The 20,988-nt window shown below is 45.0% G+C and overlaps 3 protein-coding genes across 4 annotated transcripts in view; all 3 read right to left on the minus strand.

The window, feature by feature from the left end:
* Positions 1-1,070: 1,070 nt before the first annotated feature.
* Positions 1,071-7,116, minus strand: LOC134007800 (high-affinity choline transporter 1-like). Its single transcript, XM_062447486.1, is given in 10 exon segments — positions 1,071-3,338; positions 3,455-3,672; positions 4,193-4,346; positions 4,676-4,819; positions 5,113-5,261; positions 5,591-5,660; positions 5,662-5,747; positions 5,834-5,947; positions 6,204-6,440; positions 7,008-7,116. Coding segments are annotated over 9 exon segments (1,788 nt in total). The 5' UTR covers positions 6,388-6,440; positions 7,008-7,116; the 3' UTR covers positions 1,071-2,669.
* Positions 7,117-8,800: 1,684 nt separating this feature from the next.
* On the minus strand, positions 8,801-12,799 carry arl6 (ADP-ribosylation factor-like 6). Of its 2 annotated transcripts, none has more exons than XM_062447432.1 (8): positions 12,502-12,799; positions 11,981-12,125; positions 11,820-11,881; positions 11,544-11,612; positions 11,357-11,451; positions 10,814-10,943; positions 10,653-10,708; positions 8,801-9,892 (listed from the first exon to the last, which is right to left on the minus strand). In XM_062447432.1, the coding sequence occupies exons 2-8, from the start codon at positions 12,101-12,103 to the stop codon at positions 9,867-9,869; spliced, it is 561 nt and encodes a 186-aa protein (XP_062303416.1). In that variant the 5' UTR covers positions 12,104-12,125; positions 12,502-12,799; the 3' UTR covers positions 8,801-9,866. The 2 variants fall into 2 exon arrangements, with proteins under 2 accessions (XP_062303416.1, XP_062303415.1); XM_062447431.1 differs by having other exon boundaries at positions 9,834-9,892; positions 10,640-10,708.
* Positions 12,800-12,937: 138 nt separating this feature from the next.
* LOC134007140 (ephrin type-A receptor 6-like) overlaps positions 12,938-20,988 on the minus strand; it is a 35,608-nt gene continuing 27,557 nt past the window's right edge. The window contains exons 11-19 of the mRNA XM_062446334.1: positions 20,690-20,760; positions 19,815-19,940; positions 18,930-19,115; positions 18,104-18,165; positions 17,585-17,794; positions 16,852-17,001; positions 16,289-16,482; positions 15,060-15,209; positions 12,938-14,568 (exon numbers count right to left, since the gene is read on the minus strand). Of these exons, the coding sequence (XP_062302318.1) occupies positions 14,454-14,568; positions 15,060-15,209; positions 16,289-16,482; positions 16,852-17,001; positions 17,585-17,794; positions 18,104-18,165; positions 18,930-19,115; positions 19,815-19,940; positions 20,690-20,760 (1,264 nt within the window). The 3' untranslated portion in view covers positions 12,938-14,453. The remainder of the gene's footprint in view (positions 14,569-15,059; positions 15,210-16,288; positions 16,483-16,851; positions 17,002-17,584; positions 17,795-18,103; positions 18,166-18,929; positions 19,116-19,814; positions 19,941-20,689; positions 20,761-20,988) is intronic.

The raw sequence follows: 20,988 nt of genomic DNA on the forward strand, positions 1-20,988 counted from the left end.
CTGGGCTCTGAGTCCAAACCAGCAGCAACCGACCCTTTAACAGGCAGCAATGGACCCTTTATTAAAAACCAGAACTAGATGCCACTATCAATGACACATCTTAAGGACCTTGAAAGTATAGGTACATGTAATATAATATATCTAAGAATGGATGATCATTGGGCAGCTTCCAAATATTACTCCTGCGTCAACGGGTCCTTGAGCTCCGTGCACTAGCATCTTCTCTTTTGCTCCACCCACCCATCATTCCCATTCAACCAACCCCGCCTCCCCACAAAAGTAAATGGATTGACTTTTGGCTGAGGGTGAGTTTTCCGTCATAATTGTTAATTATCATGAGTGCTCCGCGCCAATGCCGTTGTGTGTATGAATGAAGGGCTGGCCACGTCTCCTGGAGAATCGGCTCGCTCCTGCCTCTTTGTAGGATTGGGTCCCGGAGCCCCAAGGACACAACAGGGGACGCGCTGGATGGGACAGGGGTGTGGGGATGGGAGGGGTGCTGAGATGGAGGGATGGGCGGGCGGGTGTGGGCTGGAAGATTGGGTTGGGTTGAGGATAGGAAGAGAGGCGGGTGGAGGGTGGGGTGGAGCATTTGCGTCACTCCCTTGGGGGCTAAGGCTCTAACAGGCTGCATTAGCCCCCTCCGCACAGAACAAGCCCCCACCTCACAACTACCCTCCCCCAGTCGCAGACGAGAGTACAGCACTTAAGGTAATGCAAATAACGAGAGGGCTATTTTAAGACTGTATCTTTTCACTATGGCCATGACGGGGGGACAAAGACACAAACGGAGCGTTCAGAATTTCAGTCACGTTTTCGGCCATGTCCTCTTTCACGCTCGCTCCCTCCCCCTCTGTCCAAAGGCTCGCACGGGCCCGGAATGTCGCCAGAACTAGCTTGCACCAGCTCGCCGCTGCCTATGAGTCATTTGCCCTCTTCTTCTCTCTTCTTCTCACATGGAGCCACGTCTTTTTAGATAATTGGAAGGAATATTATCGAGTTTTAGCCTAATGCCTTGGTATTCAGTCTGTGTCTTTAGCCCAAAATCTTAAACAGATAAATAACAAACATTACATTGTTAAATAATATTATTTATTAAATGCTTTTCTTTTCTTTCATGAAATCAAAAAATAAATAAAGATTTTGTAATCTCCCACCTGTCTAATGTGAATGATCTTCACCGTACCACCTTTATTTGAATAAACTGTATTTGTCCATATGTTTATAAATATACACATTGTCACACACAAAAAAACTGTACATTGCTGTTGACAACAAATATATATTAGATATTCTAAATTGAAACCTGCCCTACTATTTTGCTGCAACACTTACTGTTCAATTTTGCAAATTACAAATAAAACACACATATGTACACGTCAACTACATCTGGGTGAAGGATTCGTAGAATCATCAGTGGAGATTTTACATTCATATTCAAGTTTCTTCTCTGTCTGGCCTTGGAAAGACCTTCACCACGGTAGCAACTGCACAGTGGACACTGTCAACAAAAACCACACCCTGCCAGCTTCATTAAGGCGATACCTAGATTCATCTTTTAACATTTTGCCTGCTGCTTGATTTGATTTATATTGACTATGAAAAAGAAAGTGGTAGCTATAATGTACCTGACACGAAATAATTTTCAATCAGCAAGTACAGTGCTTCACAGGGCTTTAAGTCGACTATTGTTACTAATTGTATAAGCTCTACTCATTATGGAACAGTATATGGAGGACTGTTTTGGGGAAAGATTTTGTTCTGACGCATTTAATCTTTTAGTTAGCCTAATAGATAATATACATGTTTACATTGAGAGGAGTGTGTTCAACATCCAGAATCAGTAACAGACGTATGGATCAAACACAAGAAAGTGCCACGTCATTCATCTCATCCCTAAGAACAAGATTATCAATCAATGTTCCACCTGATCTTATTAGCACTTTTTTTTCCTCTTTTACAATACCGGTAGCTCTATTTATATTCACTTGTAATTCAAAGAACAAAAAACGAAATCTTATCAAGTAATTTGTAGATGTGTGGAGAATTAAACTACACCTAACTGTTACATACAGCACATAACATGACACCAGATCATCAGAATGTAGGGTCTTTTCACATTTAGCTTAACACTTGTTACTCGTTCCATGTTGCCGTTCTGAATCCTTCAGCTTGTTGTTTTTATCCCATTTTCTGTCTCAAACCATTACTATAAAGTCACAACACCTACTCTGGGAAACTTTTGTTATTGCTTTTGTTTTAACTGTTGTATCTTGACCAATCAGGCCAATCAGAGAAAAACACTCAGGTCATACATACCAATGAGCAAATCTTCTCTCTGTCTCATGTTCTCAAATCCCCTCTCTCTCTCTCTCCTGTTGTGACTTCAGTAGGACTCTTTTCTTTTGTCCATTGCACTGCAGCGCTTCTGTTCCACCTCCCCACCCCTCGATCCCATTACTTTCCAGATCTTAAGTCATGTCCAAATAATCCCTTTGCCGTGAACTAGGGAGAGTAAAAATCTAAGACAGAGTTCAAACAAAGAAATCTCTACACGTATGTCTTCTGGTATGTCTTACTTTTGGTGCGGGAAGATGGACTTATTATCCGTGTATCATCAGTGCTTGAGGGTTGGACAGGAGGTTGTTTGCGGTTCTCACTAGGTGCCGTTAGTCGAGTTTGTGGTCGGGGGAGTCGGGGCTGGAGTCCTCCTCGTCCTCTATGGCGGTCGGGAGCGTGTCCCTCCGGGTGAACGTGGAGGCCAGCGTGACGCTGAGGCGGGGCTTGACGGACGCCAGCTCTGACAGCACGATGTTGTTGGAGCGGGTGACCAGCGTGGTCTTGTCCATGATCTCCCCGCTGTCCTTGGACACCACCGCGTCCAGGAAGTCGTACTTGTGCGACAGCTTGCCGCTCTCGAAGAGGTACTTGGCCAGGTGGGAGAACGCCACGTTGCCAAGAAACGAGGCCACCATGGATACCGTCTTGTACGGAAACTTCTGGACCACCACTTTCTCCACCAGCCCGGTCAAGTGGTGCACGCGTTCCTCGACGACCCAGCCTGGGTAGTAGATGAAGGGGGGAAGCCGGAGGTAGGGCTCGCCCCCACCGATACGCAGCACCATGCCGAACAAGTAGGCCGCCACTGAGCCGTAGGTGTTGGTGCCCTTGACAAAGAGCACGCTGAGCAGCTGGGGGAAGATGATGACGTAGACCAGGTCGGAGCTCAGGTACCACAGGCCGTACACTGTCCCCGTCAGCAGCGCCATGACGGTGGCCAGCCCGCCAAACACGAAGATGGTGATCCTCATGACCCACACAATCTCGGTGTCTGAGGCCTGGAGAAAACACAACATTGAAGGCATGTTAACTACGTACAGAGCACAAAAAGCCTAAACACACAGAGAAACAAGGAAGAAAACACATTCAGTTGGGTTACAAAGTTACCCCTTACCGATTGACGGAAAGCCATCTGGTAAATGTTCCGGGCGAACATGGAGCTAGCTGATAAAATGGAGGAGTCGGCTGATGACATCACGGCAGCAGACACTGCCCCGAGACCAAAGAAGGAGACAAATGGCGGGCAGAGGTGCTGAAGCACTATGGGTAGTATCATGTCAGCCTCGTCTTTCTCTTTGGGAGACACAGGGCCGTAGGATGTTTGGTTCCAGTCTAAAGAATGAGAAGTCGAAGGGTCCCAAAGTTATGAAACACATCCATTGTTGTAGCTGTATTAGTGTGAAAAGATTTTCTACACGTGTTTTAAACCACAGTCAGCATTTCCATGTCATTTCCCACATCCTAACGTGTAAACACAATTTCAGAATATGAATGATTATCTTTATTATCCATCACGACCGGCTGAAACAGGCTGATTCTCTCTCGTCTCTTCTTCTGTGAGTAAACTTGTGTTCAGCAGATGATTCGCAGCTACTTTGTTGCTTGGAAACCTGGAGAGGAGTCCTAATTTGGTCCCCTGCTTCCCTCAGATGTAATATTTACAGAGGCCTCGTCGTTAAACGGAGCCCTCTTCCATAATGGATGAAGGGGACCAGCTGCTCTTATTGACAGTGCTGCCAGAGATCTGAGGGGAAACACTCTGCACCCTGGGGTGCCCCCCCCCCCCCTCCTGGACAACCCTGACTCACTACTGTGCGTGTGTGACTGAGTGCTCACACACGTGTGGTCTCACCTGTGGAGGCCCCTATAGCCCCTATGAGAACGGAGGGGACGGCCATTACGAGGCAGCCGAAGGCGGCCAGGAAGGAGAGCACCTGGGCGTAGGTAGCTGAAGAGGCAGAAAGAACCCGTTGAAAATACACCTGCCAGGGAATCCCCCCTAACATCTAGGAACAGAAACGGCCATATAAATACAGACACCACGCATACACACACACTGAGCAGCAAAAGCACACACATCAAACTTCTGTTTGATAACATCTGCTTGGCGTCAAAACATTCGTTTTGGCAACAAGTAAGAACGTATGCTAACATAGGCACAGCACCACAAAGCATGGAAGAGGAAACTAGCTGACACGGTTTATCTCATATGCTTGTCATTAAAGACAAGGATTGTTACAGATAGGGAAATACATTACGTAAGATGGACACGTAAGACGCTAGACCAGCACTAGATGATAGTAGTGTGAGCATTTGTGTTTGTGTGTGTATTCACCAGCAGGCAGAAGTTGTCCACCCAGACCCAGGTGTCCTCTTTAGCCACACTGCCTCTCCATGGTGCTTGGTAGATCTGTGTCACCGCAGTGATGCCAATGTCGGACACCGCAGGATTGGTCAGGGCGAACGGAACACTAATCCACTGGATCGAAGAGACAGACAGTGGCACTTAGGGAGGTGTAGTACAGGACACAAAGTCCAAAAAACAAAGGTACCTAGCATTCAGCTAGTAATGTATGATAAAAAAACAAGCAAAAATATCTATGGGAAAACCTATAAAATCATAATATATTTTAGAAACACGTGAAAAAAAGTTGCTTTGTCACTGTCTATATCTTAGATTCTCATTGCTGTTACCACTGTCATGACAGTGAACAGGGGGAAGAGGCGGCAGCTTGAATGATGGGTGTTTGGCCTCTTGTCCTGGTGACTCACCAGACCCAGGAAGATACAGAAGAGCTGCACCACGTCAGTGTAGGCCACCGAGTACAGCCCCCCCACCAGGGTGTAGAAGATGGCGATGAGGGCGGAAATCACCACTGACATCTTAATGTTGATGTCGACGATGACGCTCAAGGTGGCTCCTGAAGGTCGAATGTGACGACGGAGAGAAAGAGGGGGGGAGCAAGAGAGAATGAGAGAGAAGAGAGAGAGAGAGAGAGAGAGAGAGAGAGAGAGAGAGAGAGAGAGAGAGAGAGAGAGAGAGAGAGAGAGAGAGAGAGAGAGAGAGAGAGAGAGAGAGAGAGAGAGAGAGAGAGAGAGAGAGAGAGAGAGAGAGAGAAATACAGAGGTAGAGTATTTGGTTTGGCTACAGCCTTTGCTAATTTTGGAACAATATTAATATTTGTGATCCTGCCCTCTAATTAGTTCACAACCAATGAAATCCAGTTCAATGTCACCATCTTTAACTTACCCAGAGCGGACAGGATGGCTGCCGACCAGAATATCTCTCCCATCAGTGCCGGTATGAAAAGCAGCCCCCCCCATTCTCTTTCCATAAATCTGCTGAAAGGGGTCAAGCATGGTGACATATCCTCTGGAACGCATGGGCTTGGCGAAAAACAGGCCACCTGTGCACAACAAAGCCTGTTTTAGTCGGGCATTAGAAGTTGAATTGGAATGTTATAGGGTGTACATAATTCGAAATATCCCATACCTACGACTAGACTCAGGGCGTATCCAAAAGGGGCTTGTGCCCATGCCAAGCCATAACCTGGCAGATATACGTATTCAGCGGTGCCATTGATGTAACCCCCTCCTACCCAGGTCGCTAAAAAGACACAGAATAAGTCACACAATGGTCGACGGAAGAGCATCCAAAAGACGATTAAGAATATAAAGAAACACTATAAAAATATGTTTTACTTTAAACAGTGTCGTGACAGTGGGAGAAAATTTTCCTCATAATTTGATTAACGAGGAAATGTACAGGACACTTCATATAAACTAGGTCCACAATAATAACGACAAAATAACTCGTTTTAAATATTTAAATGTAAAAGTAACTGACTCACAACCACACTCACCAGTCATGGTAAATCCGCCAACAAACAATCCGATGTCCCGGCCGCCAACCATGATAGTTTCACTCCGGTCAGTCCCCTCCGCCTCCCCTGAGTGTTTGTTCTTCCATGCCGCCCAGATTCCCACAACGAGAATAAGTAGATAAAAGATAGCGATGGCTACCAGTCCCTCAACATGGATGGTCATTGTCGCTCCAACTGAGCCTGTGGTCTTCGTTAGGAACGAGATGGCATTGAGACCTGTTGGGCACATTGAAAAGTGGCATTAGAAAATGATCAAACGTATTACTTATAATAGTTTAAGTATTTTATTAGTTTGGCCCTGTTTTGCTTTCAAAACGTCTGCCCAGATAAACAGACAAAGAAAATGCTTCCTGACAAGATATCTGACATAATTGTCAATGGTTCTCCTAGCAAATATCCTACCACTAATTTTTTCCTGCAGTTATACGCCATACAAATGTTTTACGGTTTGTTTTCTTACATTATTGGATGTGCGTAAAAGGGAATTTACGCGCATCTGTATAACTGAGTTTAAAATAGTTGCTTACACATTCTTTACTTATTTACTCATGGATAAGTTATGAATATTATAAAAACGAAATGGGCTGTATTGCAAATAACAAATTGCGCTCATAAAGATAAAAATGACCTTCTCAGAAACTGGTAATGTATCTTTAACATTAACTGGCTATATTTACTATTTCATCTAGTAAAATTATTTTAATTAATTATTTTTCTAGACAAATAATATTTTACCAGCAGTTAATGGTGAAACAAACTCCATATATTCATAAAACGACTTACTTGGCTTATTAGACTCATGTACTGGGCACTTGAGGCGGTAGTTCCTTTACAATGTGGTACTGGTCTCCAACAGAGAAGAACGCGCGCGCTATCCTCCTTTGGGGCAAAGCAGTCATCAACCAGAGCTTAAACTGTGCATGGTTTCCCCCCGTGACTTATAAAGGAGATTGGAGTTGTCGTCAGAAGTCCTATGTGCGCGCACGTCAGAGAAAATCTGAACGTCCTATTCATGAGTATTCGATATGGTTTTGAATAAAGAAGCATCATGGGAGAATACGCTGGTCTTTGAGTGTGTTTGTGAGAATGCGCACGGGGGACAGGGTGCATTTTCAGTCTCCATACTATAGAAGTCTTTCTCCAGAGGACAAATGCAGTCGCTGTCCACTGTTCTGATCTCACACTTCTCATAAAGGGTCATCAAGAAAGGCTATTCTTCAGATGTGTGTACATTTAAACTAAGTGGATTTCCAGGACCTTTTTCACGACGCGCCAATTAAATTACTGCCTTTAAATCAGTCCTGTTCAGGTCATAAAAAGACTGTCCGTCTTTCAGATAAAAATATAAGATATAAGTAATCTCCAGAGACCTATCAAACTTTTAAGAAAGTTTCAAGCGTACGCTTTCAACTCTAGTTGGAGAGTTGCGCGCTGTGTGTCTATTTAATGGACCACTATATTCCGAGAAGATACAGGTTGGATGTGGTGGAGTCGCCTAATTAGCTTTGACATGTCTGACAGGCAGCAGCTTGAACATCTCCAATTAAGTTAGGCCCAAAACTGCAGCGAGCTGTATTCTAAATTACGCTCCCCTATAGACGAAGCTGGCCCGACCCATTTCATTCAGAACCTCAGTGACATTGGCTTCTAAGTACTACTCAATGAATTCCAACATTAAGGAGGATTTACGATTATCAAAAGACGATCAGGAGCAGGAAGACCGGCTTGCTCTTTTAAAACGTTGCCCTGTTTAGTCTCCTATACAGTCTAGCACAAACATGCCAACCAAAGATTCAATAGTCTTAGAAAGTCGACCACATCATCGCGATAAAAACGACCCGCTCTAATACTGTGGCGATGTAATTGCGTGACAGGCCAGGCAGAGGGTTTGCTGCTAGGATAGTCTCGAAGACTGACAGCTGTAAGGGGTGTGGCTCAAGGAACTTCTCTGCTTGCTTGTCCCGTCTTCCTGGGCGTCAAACTGACAGCGCAACCCATGAAAATAGAGGTACGTATGACGACTTGCAACAGCTCACCAGGACGAAGTGGAGAGACTTGCTGCCAAACAGAATTTAATGTTTCAAGGTAGGTCTAATTTAAAGGAAGCCTCTGAAAAACATAATCATATTTACTTGTAATGATTTGTAAGGTTATGATCCTGTTATGGGTTATCATTAAAACTTCAACCAGAAACCTGACAGTGATCAAGTGGCCGTTCAGTTAGTTCAGCACCAAGGACAGCGACCACGAACGCCATAACGGAGACAGATACTGTATGCTAACGCCTCCTAGAGTCAAAATCTGGAACTACGGTGGGGCTGCTGGTTGAGTTCTAATTAAGTCACCGGCAGATGGCTCGCACGCCCTCCAAGCTGCCCACGAAGCTGAACCACAACGAAGTGCCTGCTAGTGGTCGCAATCACAAACACCCAAAAACTGTTAACGAAATCATGTGAACGAAACCGGTGTCGCCGTTAAGGAGCAGCTGTCCATGGCACAGTAAACAGCCTGCTGAGCAGAGTACAGGATGGATATGGGAAAAGCAGTTGTGACTTCAAATGATGACCATATTAATTAATCATACTCATTTATTTTGCCCAAGCATGTATACGTTGCAATGTGTACATTATCAACAACATTTGAATACAAATTCTCTACAGCATATGTAGCCTTAATAGTACACACTATACAATAACTGTGGATGCTTTGAATACTACAAACAATCCAGACACTTCATTATCACCTTTACTTTACAATGAAGAATGGGAAAGTACTGAGACGTTCCATCAAGACTTGATATCACCTGAGCACCAGAATGTACTGTGCCTTGACGAGAACAGTTTTATATTCAATTATACAATCATAAAACAGAATGGATGAATTTTAATACAAAAACCTTCTTTAACCCACAAGAAAATACCTGCTATTATAAAAATCAAGCATCATATCATAAATGCAGGTTACAAACAGACTGGTACATTTGGGATGACACTTGAGATGACATACTAGCATTGCTTGGTCCAACTGTATTAATGAAAAGTCCTAAACATAATGTTACTTCACATGTGAACTACAGGGAGGCATGTACGGCCTTCCATTAGCAATATAATGATTTGAAATGAAAACCAGCATATTTGTCTCACCTGATTGGTAATAGATAAGGCATCATACCTATATCTGATACCTCTATATACATCTCACCAGACACTTTATTATACAATTATTTAGTAGTTATTGCGAAAAGATCAACTGAAAGCATATCATTCATATTGAATGTTCTGTCATTTTTGGAGGTAAACTTTTTCCCCTCCAAAAAACAAACTGCCAAGTATTAAGACAGAATATCTTCTGTTAGCTGCAGAAGTCACACCCTAGCACCTCCTTCTACATCTGCTCACCTAACGAGGTGTTCCTAACAGCTGCTTCTAAGGCCAGCTTCACAAACACTGCTGATGGAAAATGGGGAAGTGTCTGTCTGGCTTCAACGTGTGGGTTTGAAGAGAGAGATGGCAAGCGTGTGTGTATGGGAAGTGGGGTGAGGGTTTCCGCTGTGGTGGGACTTCGCCGTTGTGGTGGTTACCGTTGTGGTGGTTACCGTTGTGGTGGTTACCGTGTGTTTCCCCCAGGAGGTCCTCTATGCCCTCATGTTCTCATCGTTCTGATCTGATCTGGAAACAATAACAACAACAACAACAACAACAACAACAATAAGAAATCTAACGGAGCAGGATAGTTTAGGGTTCAGGACGATGTGTAGTCAGCGGCACTTTGAATATGGACTCATTTTAATTTGTTCGACCGATGACAGGGGAAACGTTGCTGTATATAGAACCAAAATGCTGAATGTACTTGTCTAGTTCTGAAATTAACTGAATACATAAAAAATGCACAAGAGCAACAAGTAACAATTCCTGATTTAATGTCACATCAGCACTGTTGACTGGCACTAACATGGCACCTTTCTAGGAGGGTTTTAGTTCGTTAGCTCTGGAGGATAAACGTCAAAGATGCCTAAGGATGATAAGTAAAAGTGATTTAGGGATACATTTAAGGTGCAGGAAAAGGTAATACATTAACTGCAAATATTGTATAATGTTTTAGGTACAACAACAATGAAACTTAAAAGGAGCAGTCGTAAACCCAATACACTAAAAGGAGAAGGGACCTTCTACCATATTCCACTGCTACAAACTCATTAAAGGGTTCAATTACCACAGAACACAACTGGAAGATCTTACAAAAAATACTCACAGTGAAATTTGCTCTAAAGATGAAGTCAAACCAGAAAATAAAAGCAGGAAAGGAAAAGAATTGTGATGGGAAATGATAGAGAAAGTGTATTTCTACAGTGAATCAGTATTTCAATATATCCCAGGATTGAGTGAGTGTCTTCAATAAGTTAAATGTGAATGTACGTGAGAAGGGTACCTTGTAGCCAGTCCACTCCTTCTTGTAAACCCTCTCCTTTGACAGCATCGCTGGCGCTGAAACAGACACAAAGCAAAGGTCATATCAGTGATTCCTCAATGACAGGAAATCCTGTTCTGTTGGGTGCACTATACTGTGTGTGTGTGTGTGTGTGTCCCTACCAGATGTGCCAGGGTTTGTCTTTGATGTTTTCCAGACACAGTAGCTGGGAGACTTTGACTGAAGACAGGGCATCTCGAACATCCATCTTGTTGGCAAAGAACAGGATGGGTATCCGTCTGTGCTTTATGTCTGCATGCAACGGAACAGAGTTAATGCAAAATCCAGCAATACCACGTACATTATTTCAGACTTAAAACAAAAAAGTGACAAAAAGTATGCAATACATTTGGCTAACGTGTTCATTGACAAAAAACATAATCCACAAAGTTCTTTGAAAGACCTTGGGTACCAGGTGCATCCACACCCAACCAAACCACATTACATTTAGTCATTTAGCAGAAGCTCTTATCCAGAGCGACTTACAGTAATTACAGGGACATTCGTCCGAGGCAAGTAGGGTGAAGTGCTTTGCCCAAGGGCACGTGATGCACGGCCGGGAATTGAACCGGCAACCTTCTGATTAATAGCCTAAGTCCCTAACCGCTCAAACATCTGACTCCTTCTTCAATGGTTCAAAAATCAATGGTTGGACAACAACAAACCTGGATGGTTAAAGAGTGTATCCAACTCTTCCTTGGCCACCACCATTCTCAACTTGTCACTGCTGTCGATGACAAATATGATGGCTTGACCCTCCCTTGGGGGGGGGGGGACAACAAGACAAGTCAGAAGGACTCCCTGGAGAACGGTCATGGGATTCATTCAAATTCCGAGTGGACAACTACTCACTTGTAGTAGTGCTCCCACAGGTTCCTGTATCTGCCTTGGCCTGACATGTCAAACACTGTGAAGGAGAGACTGGAGAGAAGAAAGCAATGTGTCTGCTATTTAACGGACAGTTGTAGGCCTACATCTTCAATTAATGACATTTCAAAAGAGACTAACAATACAGACAGCCAGGGCATGCATTATATCATTGGGTATTAGACCACTGGGAATAAAAACTTTGCTGCTGCAATGCTCAACCACAATATCAAACTAACACTAAAATGTCTCAGAAATTACCTTGAAGTCTTGAACTTCTCTATACTGAAGCCAATGGTTGGGACAATGTCTTGTGCCTGGGCCTGCATGACAAAACCAGCGAGTAGTCATAAATCGACTTGTCACAATGGCACAGCTAGGTAGTTTATATAAGTTTGCAAAACTGAGTATGGAGGACTTACATTGGATGGTTTGAGTTGATTGATGATGGTTGTTTTCCCACTGTTGTCCAGTCCCAGACACAACACGTTCACCTCCTTCTTCTTTAAACCGAGCCATCCCGCTAGTTTGTCAAACAGTCCCATTGGCAGGTTTATTCCAGATCAACTGGTGACAGCAGAAAACAGACCTCAAAATATAACGAGCGAATGGTAAATATCTAGCTAAAGTGGTGTTCTATACTTGAAAGCCCTGCAGATGACTGCTCTGCAAACGTAGCTTGAGGCTAACGTGCAGGGGAACGATAATCCGCTTCTAGCTTATGCTACAGCTATATTGGCTTGCAAATTGTAGCTAACGAGCTACAGTATCAACCAGCAATGTAATCACACTAAATAAACAAATCGACTGACTTTACAAATTATTGTGTACATTTCCAACTAAGCCCTTTACTGCTAGTAGCTAGCCATACAACGTCCCTCAAACGACGTACATACATTCAGAACATAGCTAGACTAGCTAGCAGATACAGCAGCTAAACTACCTGTGCTGGTTAGCCGCTACTAGTAGCTACAGTACAGAGGCTAAGTTAGGTACAGTACTTTAGCGAGCACTAGCTTGTATTAGCAAAGGTTGGCAATTAAGCAGGATCTACCCCTTGTTTAAAATCCTTGTACCCGAAAATAATGGCCAGTCGCGTTCCAAAATGCTGCTTCGACAAAATGAAAGAGCACGATATCGAAATGTGTCAGCCCGACGACAAGTTTTTATTCATTTTGTCAGTCTGACTGTGAGTTGTAAAGCCAAACATAGAGGACTATTTACACCGAGTTGCCAGGAGACGACGACGATGACTTTTAGCTCAAGGACACCACCTAGTGGACTAAATCACTGTTTCTACTAACAAAAATAAACATTACTTTGATCAAGACAATCAAGATGCATGTCAAAGAAAATAAATAAATCAAGACACATTTCAATTGGCAGTTTCTTTAATAAATAAACATTCAGCCTATGTTGCAATCCAGATCATAGTCCTAATAAATTATACAAAAATAAACTACAACATCAAAAAATTAAAGATAATTCATTCAGTGTGCTACTCTATTTCTCATAGTGCTCAGTGTCTTGAAGGGGGCTGTGGCCCACTTTGCCCTGAGCATCTGTTGTACAGATCCACCTGTTGAGAGTCCTCTATGTCCAAAAAATATGTTCATCATTGTTCAAGTGAGAGGAATGAATGAGGCTGTTTATTTGTGAGAGGGATTGTGTGTGTGTGTGTGTGTGTGTGTGTGTGTCTGTGTGTGTGTGTGCCTTGCAACTCTGGCATGTCTGCTTTCCAGAGACCCATCCTTACCCGGTGTCTTAACCCATGATCAATGAAGTATTTGTAGTATTGGCTGCCATCCACTTACATCCCTTCTACACCACGCTTGACAACTTGAAGCTCAGTGCACTGCAATGCAAACATGGGTTTGAGACAATGTTCTCATAGCGAAAACCGTTGAAAGCTGAAACAAATTATGAAATAGTTTTATTGTCCCTTTTTCTCAGATATTGAGCACAGCTTGGTGATGATTGCTTTGTTCTCCAATAACACAAACTGACCACTTCCTCTACCCTAGCTAGACACGGTCCACTATCAAACCCAACAGTACAATATGCACCTATCTAAAAGCAAGTGGTTGTAAAAGCAAGTGGTTGTACTGGAACAAAATAGGTAGTTCAGATGTCTTGTTTATATACAGTGTGCCTGAGGTGGTTTTGAGTTGACTAGCTGATCACTCTTAGTCCCGGGGAGAGATCTGCATACTGAGGAGAAATTAGGTTGTTGACTGACATTTGTAACTGAGGACATGTTAATAAAACTCGGCAAAAAACATGACCGTCACACAAATACTGCATATTATCAAGTTTGATGGGTTACATATAGCCTACAATTCAAAAAATCAGATGACATTCAGTTGTCTTCAATTCAGAACATCTCTTATCTTACAATTGAGCCGCATTTCCAGTTAACAACTTGAAATGAACAAGAACGTCTTTAAGTCTAAAGTATAATCCCATAAATCCACGGTTGCAGTCTGGAGTCCATGTTATCTCAATTGACTTGAATATAACGAATGACACCAGCCAGTGTGTCAGGGTTCATTGCACAGTATGGTTCCTGTTCAACACACCACAGACAGTATACATTTAAACTATCGTTCCAGACAGTAATTGGTGTAATTTCCCTAAAATAATCCCAATCCCTCCAAGACCAAAACTAACAAATCCGTTCCCACAAAAGTCTATGGGGCCAGGTTTTAAAAGGTCTTGAGTCAGTTAGGCAGCAAGTTGAAATTGAACACACAGAGGGGGCGGGGGGGGGGGGGGATCATATTGCAGCTGCAAACCATGAGGAGGGTGAGGTGTGCTTGAATGGGCAGAGAGAGGAAGAGCACGGTTGGGCTCTGATGGTGTGTGTTGTGGCCTTAGCCTGTTGGTGTGGGGGGCTCAGACATGGAAGCCACTCTGCTGGACGTGGAGGAACTGCAGTCGCAGGGTCTGGATGCTGCTCACTATCCTCCTCTGGTGACCGATGAGAGACACGCCGATACGCCGAACGTCACTGAGACAGAGGAGGAGGAGGAGGAGGAGGAAGAGGGAGGAGGAGGAGAAGGAGGAAGATGGAGGAGGGAGGAGGAGGAGGAGGAGAAGGAGGAAGAGGGAGGAGGAGGAGGAGAAGGAGGAAGAGGGAGGAGGGAGGAGGAGGAGGAGGGAGGAGGAAGAGGGAGGAGGGAGGAGGAGGAGGAGGGAGGAGGAAGAGGGAGGAGGAGGAGGAGGGGGGAGGAGGAGGAGGAGGGAGGAAGAGGAGGGAGGAGTAAGGAGATACATTTTTACATTAAGTCGACACAGTACCTGCACTTCAACAATCTATATAAAACATTTGACTCTTGTCACAGAATTAATTAATAAGTATTTCACTATACAGTGTAAATAGGCAAAGTGTAAAAATACAGTACTATTTACAGAGGTGCATGTCGGATGAGGATTTGACATGTTCGTTTCAAAATCTGAACTTTTCAAGCATACGTTTGGGAATCTCCCAAACACACTCACTCTATACTCATGGTAGAGACAGAGTCCAGGGTTGTGTACCCTGCTGCCAGGAAGCTGTTCTTGTATTGGCTCATCTTTATGGAGTCCAGCCAATCACCAATGGAGATGAACAGTGGGTAGTCAGGCATGTCCTCTGGGGATTCTGGGAAACTAAATCGATAAATGCAAAAACATACAGGCATCAACACAAAAATAGTTGAGCACTTTGTCTGTTTGTATGTATGTATGTATGTATGTATGTATGTATGTATGTATGTCTGTAGGGATGTAATTACACCCATCTCCACTCATCCACTCCATCCATCCATCCACTCTCTAGAGCAGTGGTTCCTAAACTTTGTACAGTCCCGTACCCCTTCAGACATTCGATCTTCATCTACGTACCCCCTCGTTTTTTTCTTCATGTTTGTAACCGCCGCCCCGCCCCCTCCCCCCGTGCACATATACAGCCTATAACACTTGAAATTGTGAAATTATAAGGGATTTCAGAGGACTCGGATGGAAGTTTAGATCAAACAGAGTTGTATTAACAATAAAACCAATACGACCAGGAGGTCGAAGCTCTGCATGAGACTCACTGTCACAATGCTAGTAGCTTGGCTAGCAACAAATGTACTTCTGCTTGCACCCTGATCCAAGAACTCGTGAGAGCAACCTGGGTTGCTGTCACCGGCAGGTTAATCCTCGATTGTAAGGCCTACTGGTAGAAGCCGATGGTGTCTCTCTGGACGGGGGATTAACTCTTTTCAAACACTTGTCCATGTTCGTGCAGCACGATTGTAAGGCCTACCAGTAGGCCTTACAATCGAGGATTAACCCGCCGGTGACAGCAACCCAGGTTGCTCTTACGAGTTCTTGGATCAGGGTGCAAGCAGAAGTACATTTGTACTTCAAGTGAGACAGGTTATCAGCAAGTGAAATTCTGACGAGGGAGCTAACCGTTGTGCCTGTTTTGACTATACGTCACTACCTGTAGCTATTTTTCGCAATGTAATTATTTTGCTGAATATGGGTATACATGAGTATTTTTGGCAATGCGACTTGGCTATTCAGACTATTTAAGATTTCATGTCTATTCATGTCTATATTCATGTTTTTTATTTATTTTTTTGACTTTGAAAACGCAAATCAAATGTTCTCCCCGCGTACCCCCTGAACCACTTTGCGTACCCCTGGGGTCCCAGTTTGGGAACCAATGCTCTAGAGCATGTAAGAGTGAGTGCTGGTACCTTCGGACATTCTCCACCAGAGGCAGCAGGCTGCTGGGGTTACGTATCAGCTTGTCCAGGAAGGACACCACATCTGTGAAGTGTGGCCTCTGGCCTCGCTCCTTCTGCCAGCAGTGCAGCATCAGCTGGTGCAGGGCCACAGGGCAGCCCATGGGCGCGGGCAGACGGTAGCCCTCCTCAATAGAGAGGATCACCTGTGGTCAGGAGGGCAGGGCTGAGGAACATGTGACCGTCTCTGCAATTCCCCCGATGTGACCAATACATCCTGAAGCCGTCCCCAAATACATTGAGGGCTTTGTGTTGATGCTTCACGTTTAAGTGCTGTGTATTGTATGCAGGGGGGGGGGGGGGAGTATGCACAGTATATCTCCCCAGCACTGACAGCTTCTCTTTATGGGATGACACTGGCTTCACACTGATAAAAACATCAAATTGCTCCATTTGTGGAACAATGCTGCACATTTGACTATTAAATAACGTTTCATATCTGAGCTGCCGGTTGGATTCAGTACCACTATTTCAGCATGCGATAAACAGTAATAGATCATAAACTCTTGACTCACATCCTGATTGGACATCTCCCAGTAGGGCCTCTCCCCGTATGACATCACCTCCCACATGACAATTCCATAGCTCCAGGCGTCACTGGCGGACGAGAACTTCCTGTAGGCGATGGCCTCGGGGGCGGTCCAGCGGATAGGGATCTTACCCCCCTGGAAGGAAAAGAAATCCAACTAGATTAAAAGAATAAACTTAATTCCTTCTCTTTCTAATATTTCCATTTCCTCTGATGACGCCCACAACTAAATACAACCTAGTGCACCTATGCTGATTCATTCCTGATGTCCTGCCCCCCGTAGTTCCTGTGTAAAAAGGTTGGCCTAATCAACCAAGGATGTCGGTGAAACCAGGTTCAACCCTCATTGAAATACAGCTGCAGTCTAACACGAGGGTGAGTCTCTTATCCGAATGAAGGAGGTTGGGTGCCGCTGTTTCTACTGGGGAGTCAGGTGGCTAGGGGAGTCAGGTGGCTGAGTGGTTAGGGAATCGGGCTAGTAATCTGAAGGTTGTTGGTTCGATTCCTGGCTGTGTCAAATGACGTTGTGTCCTTGGGCAAGGCACTTCACCCTACTTGCCTCGGGGGGAATGTCCCTGTACTTACTGTAAGTCGCTCTGGATAAGCGCGTCTGCTAAATGACTAAATGTAAATGTACTGTAGTGGTGCAGGCTCCATCTAGTACTGTAGTGGTGCAGGCTCCATCTAGTACTGTAGTGGTGCAGGCTCCATCTAGTCACCGTGGCGGTGTATGCAGCCTCAGGGTCATCTTCCAGAATCCTGGACAGGCCGAAGTCGGACACCTTGCACACCAGGGCCTCGTCCACCAGGATGTTGCGCGCGGCCAGGTCGCGGTGCACATAGCCCATGTCTGACAGGTAGGTCATGCCTGAGGCGATGCCACGGAGCATGCCCACCAGCTGGATCACAGTGAAGTGGCCGTCGTGTTTCTGTTAGGGGGGGGGGGGGCAGGGGGCGGGGGGGGGCAGGGGGCGGGGGGGGTAAGGCAAGGTGTCACACAGATATGGACAGAGACAACCACACGCACACACAGAGGGACACAAGAGAACATCGTTTAAGGACGCGGCCCTGAAATGAAAGCCGACATCCTCACGCCTCGACGCTGAACACGACATAGAGACATTGCATGTGTTACGAAAGAAACAATGAGCGATTATAACGTGACGTACAATTTCTGTGACACAACGTTCGCAGCAACACCAGTGATATGGTGTACCATAGTGGTGTGTGTTGCTTACCCTCAGGAAGGAGTCCAAAGCTCCGTTCTCCATGAACTCCACCACGATCATCACTGGCCTGCCTGGGAGACAGGACAAAGACGCTTCAGTGAGGAGGAATGTGTGTGAGCTCCTTGCATTTACATTTAGTCATTTAGCAGACGCTCTTATCCAGAGCGACTTACAGTAAGTACAGGGACATTCCCCCAAGGCAAGTAGGGTGAAGTGCCGTCATTTTGCACGGCCGGGAATCGAACTGGCAACCTTCAGATTACGAGCCCGATTCCCTAACCACTCAGCCATCTGACTCCCCTCCCCCCAGCCGCCTTGCTCTGCTGTGTGTGTTTCTGCACTCGATAAAAGAAATTGTCTACTGTGTGGTCATGACGTTGAGTGGGCGAAGGTGAATGAGCAGTGTCCGACCCTCACACCTCCTGCTGAAGCAGCGACTACTGAAGCTTCTGGCTTCCCTAATGGGAGCAGCGGGGCCGCAGTGACCTGCAGCGGGAGGATGCCGCCTCAGGCTTAGTTAGCTCAGGGCTTCCATCATCACAGTCCTCCAGCTGGGAGGAAAGTGAGCTGAACGCTGAACGGGAACCGTGGGGAGAACAAAAGTGGAGAGCCGGAGAGAATAAAGCTGAGGGGAAGGAGGACGAGGGAGGAGGAGGAGGAGACACACACATCCACGCACGCCAAGCCAGCAGATGTAGTATGAATCAGTAGTATTATGCAGGTCTCGTATCAGATGCTGTGAAGTGAGACACTGACTCTCAGATGTACTACACCCACACACTGACTGATCCAACAATCACATTTTTCAGGGATTTTGTTAGTATTTTCTACTTACTTTTGGTGACTACTCCATCCAGCCTAATGATGTTGGGGTTGTCAAACTGTCCCATAATGCTGGCCTCTCGCAGGAAGTCCCATCTTTGCCGCTCCACATATCCTCCCTTCAGTGTCTTGATGGCAACGGAGATCTCCTTTTTCCCTGGGGTACGCAAGCGCCCGCTACACACCTCCCCAAACTCCCCTACACACACACACACACACACACACACACACACACACACGTAGGCACATATCAAACATTAAGTCATCTTCACACAAGTTACAGGGTTTGCCTATTGAAGGAAGATCTATATTGAGCGGGCATTATTCCTTTGACATTCAAAAGAAGCTCCTGTCATTCCCCTAGGTATACAGTACAGTGCAGTAGCATAACACCTCCACCAGGTGGCAGTCACTTAACATGAGCGCCCACAGTCTGAGGCCTGCCTCAGAAATCCTCTCCTGGAAAAGAGAAAGACAATCTGCTCTATTTTATGGATCACCAGCTTCTCTCGCCACGGAAACCGACTTCTTCTCTGTTCCAGAAGTGGAACTGTTTAATGTCTTCCCTTTTGCTTCTCTAAGCTGAAATAAATGACTTTGGAACGGAGCTGACTGAAGGGGCTGGTGGCTGACTGACTGAGGGGTTATTGTGGGATCTGTGAAATTAAAAGGGATTGTTTAACATCACAGAGGCTTTCCCTCACAGCGAGGAGGATGCTGTGCGCGGATAGGTTTTAATCTGGTCTCTTCTCACTTTCGATTCGGAGTATGTTCGACACGGCGGCAGCAGCTCCGGGTGAAGCTCCTCTACCTCAGTAGTGAAGGAAGAGGCAGGTGTGTGTTTTACGTGCATTTCCATGCGTGCAAGTGCATGCCGGCGTGTGACTCTCGACCTCACCTGCTCCAATCACTCTCTCTATGCGTATGCGGGAGGGGTCGATCTCCTTGGCAAACTCGTGGACAGCCTGGGTTGGGTCTTCGTAAGTGTCTGGATCCACATATGTCTTTATGCCAGGAAAGGGAACTGGACAGGAGAGGACAGAAAACAATGAGCATATGGAGGTAAATACCTCATCTAGTGAGGACAATTATAGAAGTTGTCTGTGTAACAGTTGTTAAGGGCATCTTGAGACTCAGGAAGGTCTGGATTGATCCGGTTTAAATGGCTAAAACTGATCTACAGATTAACCTATTTTCATCTTTTTGGATTTGTCTCAGAATGTGTTGTGACATGCTGAGGGATTGTAGTGTGGCAGCTTATCTGGTTAATAACTGTAAATAAATCTCTGACACCTGTAGTCTTCTGTGATAAAGCCCAAGCAGTGGAATAGTATCATGGTAAGCTGTGAGCAAGATGGAAACTGAGTTCACCTCAAAAGCAGCAAATCAGCAAGCTTTATTATAGAGCACTTAAAACCCACAATCAATTCACATGGATAATTTAAAAGTCTAATTGGGTGTATAAGGGAATGTTAATTCTGCTCCAGTATTCTAAAAGTGGGAATGATGTTCAGTATGCAGTGTGCCAGGGACAGCAGGCAGAACAGGATCATTTTACACACACAAACACACACACACACACACACTCTCTGCACTGCTCATCTATCCTCGTGTTAACCAGATGGTTTGCTAAACATGTATGTTTGTGTGTGTGTGTGTTTGTGTGTGTATGTGAGTCAGAGTTCATCTGTGAGCGAAGTGTATGAACTGTGCTGTTTAGATGGAACAAACTGCAATGTAAATTAAATATCCACATGCAGAACTGTGTTTCACCATGTCCACTGTGATAATGCGTCCTCCTCTTGTCCGCAGACTTCATCTTAGACTTGATGTACCACTGGCACCTTACACAGGAAACAAGAAATTGGGGGTCAGAGACAGGTCAGAAACTGCCCCGCAGGACACACCCCTCTCTCCAGACACAAGTCAATGCTTTCATGGCTTGCTTTTATTTTGTTGTATTTTTATTATATATATATTTTTTTTTAAACTTTGATTCTATTTTCCCCACGTCTTCAGTTTGGTAGCTTTTATGCCGCTTACTCCCTGGTGAGGGAAGTTGGGAGGGAAGT

Source organism: Osmerus eperlanus, chromosome 21, assembly GCF_963692335.1.
Source record: "Osmerus eperlanus chromosome 21, fOsmEpe2.1, whole genome shotgun sequence".
Lineage (NCBI taxonomy): Eukaryota > Metazoa > Chordata > Actinopteri > Osmeriformes > Osmeridae > Osmerus > Osmerus eperlanus.